The sequence below is a fragment of the Procambarus clarkii genome, chromosome 13 (assembly GCF_040958095.1).
Source record: "Procambarus clarkii isolate CNS0578487 chromosome 13, FALCON_Pclarkii_2.0, whole genome shotgun sequence".
Lineage (NCBI taxonomy): Eukaryota > Metazoa > Arthropoda > Malacostraca > Decapoda > Cambaridae > Procambarus > Procambarus clarkii.
Genome location: NC_091162.1, coordinates 23,252,150 through 23,264,791, shown reverse-complemented (window position 1 = coordinate 23,264,791; position 12,642 = coordinate 23,252,150). Strand labels below are relative to the sequence as shown.

Here is a 12,642-nt window from a genome sequence, read left to right as displayed (position 1 = left end):
TGCAACCCGTTCTCGCAAATTTAATAAGTCAATATTGACTTATTAAATATGTGCATAGGTGACATACTTAACATAATAGTTTCCCTTGTAAAGCTTCATAGAAAACACCGACCTTACCTAACCTACTTAGTATGTTAAGATAAGCATCTTATTGCTTCGTAATTACAATTATTACCTAACCTATACCTATAATAGGTTAAGTAACAATTGTAATTACGAAGCTATAAGATGCTTATTTTAACATACTAAGTAGGTTAGGTAAGATCGGTGTTTTCTATGAAGCTTTTCAAGGGAAACTATTATGTTTAGTATGTCACCTATGCACGCAACTAATAAGTCAATATTGACTTATTAAATTTGCGAGAACGGGTTGTGTTATTGTGTTGATTTAGGGGCGACGACGATCGTGGGAGCGGATGCGCCCCGGCTGCCCGATACGTGGAAATAGTGGAGGGATGGGGTCCCTATAGTCTCTTCAGGCCATAGACCCTACAATATTCTCAGACCACAAATTTTACAGTCTCTTCTGGCCACAGACATGACAGAATGAAGCGAAAGGTATGGCGAAGGGTGTCATAACGGACGTCTTCGTCTCTCGCACCTGCCCCGTCAAGGAGAACGGGAACTGTGAGGCGGGGAATATTCAGCCTACGAACGGCACTCTGTAGTCTGACACGAGCGCTATGAAATCGAGGGCAGTAAAGTAGGTGCTCCACTGTATCCTCCTGGGTCGGACACCACTGGCAGTATGGGGAATCTACCAGCCGTAGACGATAGAGATGTGCGGCCAGGCAAGTGTGCCCAATCCGGAGACGAGTGATGGCAGTGTCGAGGAGTCGAGAATGATGACGAGTCCATGGACGCGGGGAGGAATCCTCCCGTAGACCCGCCAAAGAGGAGAACCTGAGTGCTGGCTCCATCATTACCTCCCAACTCGTGAGGCAAGCCGCCCGGAGTTGCGGGAGAATTTCGGAAAGGTCTAGAGGCACATTTGTAGAGTCATGGAGAGCATGCGCCATCCCTGCTGCTGCGTCGGCTACCTCATTGCCTTTAATACCGACATGTAACGGAACCCATTGGAGATAGATGGACCAACCTGGAGTAACAGAGAGGCAGTTCTCCACGGATCTGTGACACAGTATGACGATGGACTCGTGGACGCGAGATGATATCAGATGTAGGGCTGTGATTGAGTCCACGTAGAAAACCACTGCAGAGGGCCCTGAAACTTGTCGAAGGAGTCGTAAGGCTAGTAAGATTGCAAACAGTTCCCCGGCAGGCACGAATGAGCAGGGAAGAGTTTCCACGTCTGACAGAAAGAAAAAGGAGCAAAGTATGCTGCCGCAGATGTAGATGGTGGCTGATCTTTGCGGGACCCATCCGTGTAAACCTCTAAGTGTCCATAGTATAAGGAGGCTCGTAGGTCTGCAAAAATTAAAGAGGCCAAACCCTCTAAATCTCTCTTCCGACGAGGAGGCTTGGAAAAGTCGACAGAAACTCGAATGATCTCTTCTGCCCACGGAGGCACCGGTGAGATGATCGGGCCAGGGGTGAGTACAGGGACGGGAAGGGAAAACTGTGAATATGCATCCAAGGCCCGGACGACGAAAGGCAACTGACGGCGTCTGGAGTGTCCAGCCGGCACATTCCACCAGTTAGCCTCGAGCTGGAGGCGAGTAAGTGGATGGGTAGCAGGGAGACGCACTATCCGTTGAAGTTGGCGGCAGTGGGCGAGAAGACGTTGAAAGCTCAGGGGCCATAGCCCCGACTCGGCATGGAGAGAAAGAACTGGCGAGGAGGGCATAGCTCCTAACGCTGAGCGAATGGCACCATTTTGAATGGAATCCAGCCTTGCCAAGACAGATGCTGCTGCTGAATCATAGACTTCACTCGCATACATGATCTTGCTACGAATGAAGGCCTTGTAGAGAGCTAGGAGCGATTCCCGTGAAGCCCCCCAAGCCGCACCAGAGACCCGTTTCATGATGTTCACGCGACGAAGGCATGAGGCCCGAAGGTAGTCGACATGATGCCTCCACGTCAGCCGAGGGCTATCTAGAACGACCCCCAGCCACCTGTGTTCGGTAGCGATCGGGAGACGACAGCCCCCGAGGGTCACCACTGGCTGGCCTGGTAAGCGGGTTCAGGTGAAGCTCATGACGCAACTTTTCACAGGGTTAATGGAGAGCCCCTTCCCCAGCACAATTGCTGAGAACACAGTCACGGCATTTTGCAGGGAGCCTTGTGCCTCTAGGAGAGTGTCACCATCCGCCACGAGGGTTTCATCATCGGCATAGGCTAAAACCTGGACCCCCCGGAATACAGGGAGATCAGACAGAAGAATAGAGAATAGTAGTGGGCTCAGAATCGCTCCCTGAGGGACACCACGAGAGACAGGGCGGGACATAGAGACGACTCCACCAACCGCTACTTTGAATGAGCGGCCCTGTAGATAGTTTTGGAACCACCTTAACGCGGGACCCGAGAGACCTAGTCGAGCCAGACTCAGAAGGACAGCAGAATGAGAAGCAGAGTCAAATGCACTCTTGATATCGAAGAATGCTGCAAGGAGCACTCTTCTCCGGCGATAAGTGTCCATTATTCGATGTTCCAAGGAGAGGAGGCAGTCCATCGTGCTTCTTCCCGGCCGAAATCCACTGATACCCTCAGGTAGGAGACCTGAGGTTTCCACCACCCATTGTAGCCGGGTGTGAACAAGACGTTCCATCAGTTTCCCGAGACATGGAAGCAAACTTATGGGCCGATATGAACTCGGGACAGACGGATCCTTCCCTGACTTGGCCAATGGTAGAAGAATAGCATGTTTCCACGGAGCAGGGAAGACACCAGAGGACCAGCAGGCGTTGTAGAAGTAAAGGAGGTGGGACTGAAGGTTCTTGGGTGCCCTCCGAACAAATTCATATGGGACGTTGTCTATCCCTGGCATAGTGCCCGACCTAGAGAGTAACAGAGCGTCCTTCAGCTCAACAGATGTAAATGGTCGATCCAGGTCCTGAGCTAGTCCTATACCCTGTCGGGAGCCCCAACCTATGGAACTCACAGAGAGGAGCTGGGAACGGTAAACATCTTTAAAGTGGTCAGCCAAGAGTTCGGCTATTTGTACTTCCCCTAGGCCCCCATTACCACTGGGGTCTCTGAGTGGGATGGTAGGCCAGGAGTACCTACCTGTCATCTTACGAACAAAGGCCCAGGCTCCCGCAGAGGAGGAGTCGAATCGGAGAGAGGCACAGTAATCAGCCCAGGCCTTGCGTTTGGCAAGGAGGACTGTTCGTCTACACCTGGCGTCCGCCCTGCGGAAGGTCTGCCGCTGCAGTGGAGTAGGGTGGCGCCGCCACGAATTCCACGCACGTCGCCGGTCCAGTACTGCCTGCCGACATTCAGGAGTCCACCACGGTGCCCCACGGCGGGAAGGATTGGTTGTCTGGCCACTAGTCCTCCTGAAATGCCGAGAGCCTATACTGAAGAGGGACTCGGAGAGAGCATCTGCTGACCCATGGAGATCTGCAGTAACTGGGGGAAGGGTCAACCAGTCATCCGCCTCATAGCCATGCCATCCCTCTTCCGAAAAGATCCATTTGGATCTACGGGAGGTCAGAGCAGGACGAACAGTGCTCCCGAAGGAGATGACGATGGGCAGGTGATCACTACCCAGGTACGGCCCGGTCCATATCTGCGCCATCGTGAAGGGGCCTCTTCCAATGCAAAGATCGAGTGTTGAAGTATGGCCATTTAGCGGGTCTATCCGAGTTCCCAAACCTGGCGGCGTCAGTAAGGAGAGGTCTGGGGAGTCAAGGAGAAACTGAAATAGGGCTCGGCCAGCCATGTTGTGGTGGCGACCCGATAGCATGGGTTGCCATGATGAGTGCCGAGCGTTAAAGTCACCCATGACGAGGCAGGTGTCTGTGATCTGACCAAAATAGTGTTCTAGTTCCTTCTTCGTTACCGGTAGACAGGGGTTATACAGAACTCCAAAGGTGCCCCACCCATGGAAGAGGGCGACCTTCACTGCCATGAATTCTAAATGTCCACCCGGGAAGGAGTGAATCCGGAGCAAAGAGCTGGGAACTGAGTCCCTGACCAAGAGGGCAAGTCCCCCTCCACCCCGTACTGGCCGATCTTGTCTATAGACAGAATACCCCGGCACTGTGAAGGAAAGATCGTCTGTAAGCCAAGTCTCACAGAGTCCCACGATCAACGGTGGTTCGCTGGCGATAAAATTGCGTAGAAATTGCGTCTTCTTAAAAAGGGAGCGGGCATTCCAAAACACCACAGTATTCTCAGGATGGGGCGCCATTATCCCTGAAATACAACAGCTAACTTTTTGACCACTAGTGCACAGACGTCTCCAAAGGGGGAACCACTAGAAAAAAGCCATAAAACCCTCATACAAAGTAAGTAAAATGTGTGGTATCAATGACTTCCAGTCAAGAGGATGTTGATCTATGCTTCTCTCTGCCTGACGGAAGCGGTGGTCGGCTCGCGAACTCTCTTGACGGCGTCTGCGACTGGTGGGAGCCTCACTCTGGGCCTCATGTTCCCTCGGTGTCACAATCCCTTGGGAAAGTGCCTGGGGAACCAGAGGATCATCAGGGCTGTCTGTTGGAGCAGTACCTCCTGATCGATGGGTGTGTCGACGACGCCGGTGTTGGCTTCTTTGAGGAAAGGCAGGAGGGTGACGAGTGCTAGGCTCCAGCCGAGACTGAGCGTCCATGTCTGTATCCGTGGATGAGTTTCCGTCAATGTCAAGGCTACCCAGGAGGGAAAATCGATTAGCAACCTGGGTGTATGAGGCATGTGACTGGGACAGGCAAGAGCGTCTGCTAGTTCCTACTTGTGAAGAGGCCCGACCAGGGGGAACCTGGAGGCGAGAAGAAGCGATAGGCTGATTGAGGGTGCGCAACTTCTGGAACAGCTCATGTCGAGGTGTCCCCGCTGTTTTATGATCGATGTCCAACTGGAGGGCCTCAAGATATACAGGGCAACTCTTAGATGTAACCTTATGATGGCCATGGCATAAAACGCAGCGAGGTGCAGCAGAGCACCCACCGTTACCTCTGTCTGAATGGCCTGTTTTGCCGCAGTTTGCACAACGTGCTGCATTACGGCAGGTCAGGCGACTGTGGCCCAATAGATGACAAGCGTAACATCGTAATACAGGGAAATTGTAGGGCTGAACCTGATACGAGGTCCTGTGTAGTGCCACTCGGTCAGGGAGGTGCCCATCGAACTTTACACGGACCATGGATGTCGGCCCTGCTGCTCCGCGAATCCTGGTAACTTCCAATAATCTCACTGATGCACCCCCTAATACCTGCAGAGCGGCCTGGATGTCATCCACATCTAGACTCTGGTCAATTGGGCCAATCTTCCCATACCGGGCCCGAGACTCCTCCTCCTGCGACAATACCTGTCGGCACCTGACAGGCCAGTTCCCCAACTTAATAATGTCGGATACACAGATGTGTGATAGAGCCTCCTTTCTGATATGTAGCTTCAGTGCTGCACCCCTACCCCAGGGTACGTATAGTCTCAGGCAGGCAATGTGGCCACAATACGGAAGCCTCGATTGCTGCACCTAAGGTACGAGGATTTGCAAAGACGCACTGACCTGATTCTGACTGGATTAGGACTACCGCAAACGAGGAACGGGGTACCACAAGACTAAGGTCTTCTGAAGGGGAAGACATCCTCTTAACATCTCGCTCTGGGGCAGCATCAGCCGACTCATTTTCCAGCAGACGTTTTCCTCTCTGGGACTTGCTGTCAACATCCATGGCGCCCCCGCTCGGGGAGGCGTCCATTAGGGAGGCTCCGGCCTCCCCCGGTCCTGTGAGCCCCTGGATAGCTGCAGTGAGCACACACTGGCCCAAAGAAGCCAGCTGAATTCAAAGATGAGTTCCAGGTAAGGTGTGGAAAGAAAGTCCAGCCAGGAGCGTTCAATCCGCGCGCCAAGATGGCCGACCTTCGGGCCCGGCCGGATTCCGGCTTTATAGCTAGTGCCTTTTGACAGGTCAAGAAGAGAAAGCAAGACTTGGTATATCAGTTACCAGGGTGATGGAAGCTAGCCTCATACGAGGATAATTTGGTGTCTACATCCTAGTTATACCTGGTGGACTAAGCCTGCTGTACAATAAAATAAGGCACCTCCAATTTATTTACTAATATATGTAGTTAATACTGTAGTTTGATTGGCTGCATATATAAATTTAATATAACCCCCCCCTAATGTGTAAGGATCGATTTGTGAGATTATTGCAGAAATACAGTCCACTTATCATACCAATTGCTATCGAAAGATATAAATTAACGTAAATATAAATTCTATATAAATTAAATATAAATCTCACAGGTCGGTTCCCACAACCCTCGATTGTTCCCACAACCCTCGACTAACCCCTCCTTCCTCCTCCGGACCCTCCTCGTCCGCCCCTGGTCGGTCCTCTAGCTACCTTCCCTCCTTCTTTACTTAGTTTACCCATGCCCTCTAACCCTGACTTCGCTGACCCTGATCCTGCATGCACTTCTTTAACGTGCTGTGTTCCCTTTTCGAATTTGTTTCTTCGCTGTTCTCTGTTGCTGTCCTTCCTTTTCTCGTCGATGTCTATTCTTCAATGGAACGTTCGTGGTTATTACACCAATTTCCTCGAACTCCAGCGTCTGATTTCGCCCCTTTGTGTCTGTCTCAGCAGGAGCCGATGCTTGGTGCTCATCCTGGTCGCTTTCGTGGCTATTCCTCCCCCCCCCCCCCAGCTGTTGCTGGAACTCCTAACTCTTCTGCTCTCTTGATTCGCTCTGATGTTCCCTTTGTCCCCTTACTTTTTCCTTCGCCTCCATTGTTCTGCTGCTCGTATCTGTGTGAGGAAATGGTACACCGTTTGTTCCATTTATCCCCCCCCCCCCGAGTGTTCCTCTTTCTCTTCCCGATCTGAAACGCCTACTGGACTCCTTGCCGGGGACTGTGTTCATGCTAGGTGATTTTAATTGTCTTCTTTCCCTTTGGGGTAATGTTCTGACGAACACCCGGGGTCGCCTTCTTGAGCCGAGAAGGTGGTGGAATAACCTTTTGGTGGTTTAGAAGAAATAATGGCATGGCAGTTATAGCAGAGCAGGCTAGTTTCCTGCTAGTTCTGACTCTCAGTTTAATGGGAGGGGTAATGATACGATACCTAAAGCCCATCTTAATATCTCCCTGTCTGCCCTAAAAGTCATACACGATCTTAACAGAATCTTAACACCGCCAGGAACATATAGTGTTCATTTGGTTGTATTTATGTAGGCAGGAAGTGAGATAATCAATTATTCTTGTTTAACTAGAATATTCTAGAATCCAATATGGCACCCGATTCAGCAGTGATGTCAGTCAAGCGAAGATGCTTTCTTGGTGACGTGACGCAGAGTAGCCAATGGGAATGAAGTGACATGGCATGTCACTTCATCGAGTGGCCACTGTGAGTGGCCAGGTCAGGCTACTAACATCTGACACGTCATTGTGAATTCTCGTTATGTGCTTGGGATCCGCCCTCACCTCTGCTCACACATCCAAGTGTTGTGTACACAGGACCATCTTTTAATGCTTCTTATTTCCCGAGTAAAACTCTAGGGAATTGTGTATTCACTGTTCACTATGTCCTTAAAAGAGGGCATCAATTCCATATATGCCAAAAATATACAATAAATGAAAACTAGTTCGATTTCAATCAAACTTTTTGACGAGTTGTATATGAAAAGGGTTTCATCTGGTCCAAGTCTCAGCATCGTAGCATAAATAGGAAGGGAGAAAAAAATATTGAATTATGTGTCAAAAATTTTCCAATGGTAAAAAATTAACATCAAACACAAGTGTCAACATGACTCTCAGCTATCACAATAGCATATATTTAAAAAAATTAATGATTAGTGGACAGTCTGGGGCAATAATGCTCCAGTGGAATGAAGAACACTAGTTGCCAGGAAGAGATTTCTCCCAGAGGCTAAGGCTCTTGGCTAAGGCTAAGACCCCAACAATCTTGGGCACCCTCCTGATTCTATGGGGCACACCCCCCGGCCTGTTGGGGGTGCTCTGTATATAACTTGTCGTGTGAGTACTCACTCGACAAGTTAGTGTACTCTTAGGCAGGCCAGGTAAATCTACCTGCAGGCTTGGGGGAACAATACTGACATGCTGAGATGCATTACTTTCCTGCTTGGTTAGAATAAGTTAACTGGGATACCTCCAGATGGCTGAGGCCCCTTGCTGCACTCACCTTATTTAAAAAGTGGAAAACCATAAATCCTTGAAAAAGAACCACAATATGGAGTACCTATTATGCCCCAAATGCCTCCCCCAGATATCATTAACAAAACCTACATACCCAGGGCAAGCCCAGGTGAAGTTGGAGCTAACAAGCTAATACCCTATCCATCCACTTGCATCTGTCAAAAATCCACATTCCAGGAAAGGGCCAACAAAAACAAAGGTGCAGTCAGTGCCACAAACTCAGGTATCTTTAACACACCTGAGGCTTTTGCAACATGAAAACCAGGAGGGCCCAGAGCAGAACCCTGATTTTTATCTGACGCCCATGAAAACAGAGAGATATCCTCCCAGGGGAAGACTTCAAGCCATAAGGAAATACCAGCTCCATCAGATTGAAGGAAGGCAGTTAAGGCTTGGCAGAATTTAGATTCAACCATCTACACCACAAACTCGGACAAGGCACCCCTTTCCAGGGAAACAGTTGGAAGCTGTTTCTTTGATGGTTCAGGCTTCTCCACTATTCTTCCCATGAGATCTTTCATGGTTGAGAGTCCTGCCATCTGTCTGGTGTGCAACTGGTCAATCTTTTCCTACCATGTCTGTGGCTGTCATCTTTGCTCTGACCTGTGGTGGTTTGTATGGTTTTTGCCTTTATCTTTTCCTTTCCATCTATCATTAGATTCTAGTGGCCACGTCCTTCCATCTTGGCTTTGGTTGACCATTCGGCTGATGCCTGCTGTAGTAGCCTCTTTTCATTGAGATTGGTTGAACCTCCCATTTTGGCTTTTGGTGTGGACGCTTCATCTGTACTGCTTTCGTGCCCCTGGCTGGTTTTATTCTTCCTAATCCTTCTTAGCCTCATTTCTGTTCCCCTTTCAGTCCTCGGGATCTTTTTTCAGGCAGTTTGCTCAGGAAGACACAGAGGGGAAGCCCATCCAGAAATCAAGTGTTGAATATAAAGAAATTCCTCCTCCTGGTAGGTCCCACTGTATCTATCCGTTCCCTCACATCCATTCTTTGTGTAGTGTTCAGATATTGTTGTTTGGGCAGTGCAAGAATGATTGTGCTAGCTACCTGGGACCATCTGTTTGCCATCTGGTGGCAAGAGAGTGGTGTTAACTAGCATTTGGACATAGACGATGAGTGTGTACATAGTTTTAATAAGGGTTGCAAATGTTCAAATAGTTGCTGGATTTTGTGTACTACCTTTCTGGTGGTTTTATCTTCAGTTATGTGGGTGATCTTGTACCCATTTACCCTATGGCTCTATTTAGGGGGCCAGATTGTAGTCATGGTCTCCAGTAGGTGCTCATGATTCATTGCAAGCCTGGTGTGGTACCAGATGCTTACCTATCAGTGACTATGGGGGAGTGTGATCTAGCTCTTTATACCTAGTTTGCTAATTACCTTTTTCAACAGCAACATTTCTATCACAGTTTTTCTTAAAGTTGTTGGTGAAATTAGTTTCAACAACCTCTTCTTTCAATGTGTTCTGCTTGCCGAGCACCCATACAGGTAATGAAAACTTCCTTACATCTCTGATTTGGTTGCATGTCCAGCTATTACTGATCTCCCCTCATCCTACCTCTTTTTAATTTAAATTGGTTTCCTTTGTCCACTTTGTCTTTTCCAATCAGGATCATGTATGTAGTGATCATATCTCTATTTTTCTCTCCTCTAAGGTTGCGAGGCCCAGTTCCCTCAATTTGTCCTCACAAGCTGAACCCTTTCAATTCTGGTACTAATCTATTTGCAAACCTCTGGACTTTCTCATGTTTCTTTTTGTGCTTTACATTGATAATGGTCTCACATAGGAAATGTGTATGGACTTGAAAGTCTCCTTGTTTACACTCTAAATTTATGTTCTTATGTTTGCTAACTTACTATATGCTGCTGATGTTGGTGTGTTTACATGAGCTTTTGGGTAGCTAAAGGAGATACAGATGGGAGTCACCCTGAAAGAGAAGTTTCATTACCATCGATGCTAGATTTTCCTCTACAATTTACTACATTCTGTTATCTTATATACTTTAAGGGATGTGGGAAGATATAGTCCTGGAATGAGAATATTTAATAGTTTATTTGAAAGCCGTAATACCATGAGTTTGAAGCTGTGTTGCGGAAGTGAAATATAGGAGACAACTGTCGCTTCTTCAAATACACAATATCAAAATAAACCTAGGCCTACTTTACACACACCAGTAAATAAAAATAAACCTAGGCCTACTCTACACACCAGTAAATAAAAATAAACCTAGGCCTATTCTACACACCAGTATATCAAAATAAGCTTAGGCCTACTCTACACTCCAGCACTTACTGCTTTTTCCTGACAAGATTAACTCAAGTGGAATCTAATAAAATGCATTGTATTACAAAAATTGACAAATCTTTACTTCTTCCATTACAATAATACTTTCCTTTATAATATGTTTAATCATTCACCAAAATTCAGACCTAAGCAGTTGCATAATGTAGCACAGATTAACATTGTCACTGTAATGTACTTAAAAAAAACTTTCTATACGTACATTTTAATATGTTTCTTGAAGCATGTGAAGGCACAGTCATTGAGCGTTGCTGCTGATGAAGCACTCAAACTCAGCTTAAATGAACTTTATGATGTAAGCAATCATTATGTCACCTACCAGCTAAAACTGCATCATGCATTCGCCTCTCACTCTTTCTACGGCATGTAAGCCCCCACATTCCAAGTAGTGCACATTCAAAGCCTTTTCACATCACTCAGTCCCAAACGTTTCTATATAAACTAAACTGTTTGGAATAAATAATTTGTATGTAATGTGGATGTATTAATTTAAAGGCATAAATAATAGATATGTTAAACATGATTTGGTAGTCTATACCTTTGGTGTTGCAGTGAGTCAAAGCATGCACAAGCTCCAGTAGATTGATTGAAAATTAATCTCTTATCCTGTACATACATTGTTCACAAGGAATAATCACTTATTCAGCTCATTCATGTTTCCAATGTATGTTACATGCACACTCGCTCATCTTTCCAATGTATGCTATTCCTACGCTCACTCATCTTTCCAATGTATGCTATTCCTATGCTCACTCATCTTTCCAATGATGCTATATCAGTACCAATGGTCACTCATTTAATAAATACACCAAGGGGCCTTTTTACTCACAATTTCTACAGATAGTATTTACATTACAAGTACAGTAAATCCAATGTGTATGCCATTCATGCACTTTTTACTCTTCTTATACTTGTAATAAGAAAATTGTACTTGTCAACACTTGTAATAAGAAAATTAAATGTACACCTATGACTGATAAACTTACAATGCTAGATTTTAACTATCAACAACAGCATTCAAGTGCATTTATCAAATTGCCTTGAATTTTTGCATCGCTGCATATTAAACAAATTATATTATGAGCTCATTACAAAAACCTGTTTCTTATTCCCAAGGTATACATATAGTGATACATGTACAGTATGATAATCTTTGAAAATTCCAGCTTTAAATACTTGACCACAATTCACATAAATCATGAGTTTAAAATACAGTACTGTATAAATATTATCTTTCATGATGCATCTTGCAAACATTTGTGCAATGCTTGCCAATACCAGTTGTAAGCCAAGTTAGCTAAGCTTGAGCTGTGTGTTGTATTTCATTAGGTAAAGTTATAAAGTGCAAAAGTTGCAAGAAAGGCATGTCAGATGTGCTGACAAGGCATAATTGAGGTAGACTTGCCAGGTAAGGAACACAAGACTGGAAGGAATCGACCTCAAAATGCCAAGTACGCACAGAGCTCGTAGAGCCCAATCATAACGACCCAAAGTGAGTCTGAAGGAATCAATGGATATGTTAAATCCTTGAAACACTGTAAGAGCATATTGTCTATACAACACTCATACTAACATCAGATACAAAACAGCATTTAAAACGCACATCAAAATCTTCATTGTACACATTAAAAGCTCCCATTTAACTAAATTACATTAAATTAATGAATAAGTATATTTTCAAATCCAAATCACTATATTTTAAGAAAAATAATTCAACAAAACCTTGAACTAAATTAGATTGCAATGCCAATCAAAATATAATGTAAAGTGTTCACTAGTTAAACAGTGAATGCAGATTTTTACAGCTGTTAGGAAACTGCACCCTAATCTAACTCTAACCAGAGTCCAGTGCAGGGACATCACTTCTCACCCAGACTATGCAAACATTTCCACGAGCCTATCAAGGATTATCTTATTACATGCTTGAAGTGTTACGAGACAATCACAGTACTGTGTAAAGCAATTATCAATAATGGAAGCTCAGGTGCTTCAAACAAGTAATCTCTATAAAAAATGTTTTGCTACACTGACCTTACATTGTATAACCTATTAAACA

At 46.0% G+C, this 12,642-nt stretch overlaps 1 protein-coding gene across 1 annotated transcript; it reads right to left on the bottom strand.

Moving 5' to 3' along the window:
* Positions 1-500: 500 nt before the first annotated feature.
* Positions 501-1,984, bottom strand: LOC138364406 (uncharacterized). Its single transcript, XM_069324029.1, has 2 exons — positions 1,450-1,984; positions 501-1,309 (listed from the first exon to the last, which is right to left on the bottom strand). The coding sequence occupies exons 1-2, from the start codon at positions 1,982-1,984 to the stop codon at positions 501-503; spliced, it is 1,344 nt and encodes a 447-aa protein (XP_069180130.1).
* Between the last annotated feature and the right edge of the window lie 10,658 nt (positions 1,985-12,642).

What these genes read in the sequence shown, in the direction of transcription:
- LOC138364406 (XM_069324029.1), bottom strand. Translation starts at nt 1,984, where the DNA reads ATGAAACGGGTCTCTGGTGCGGCTTGGGGGGCTTCACGGGAATCGCTC. An exon ending in TCGGAAGAGAGATTTAGAGG is followed by an intron (nt 1,310 to 1,449) that starts GTTTGGCCTCTT and finishes TCTTTCTGTCAG; the next exon opens with ACGTGGAAACTCTTCCCTGC.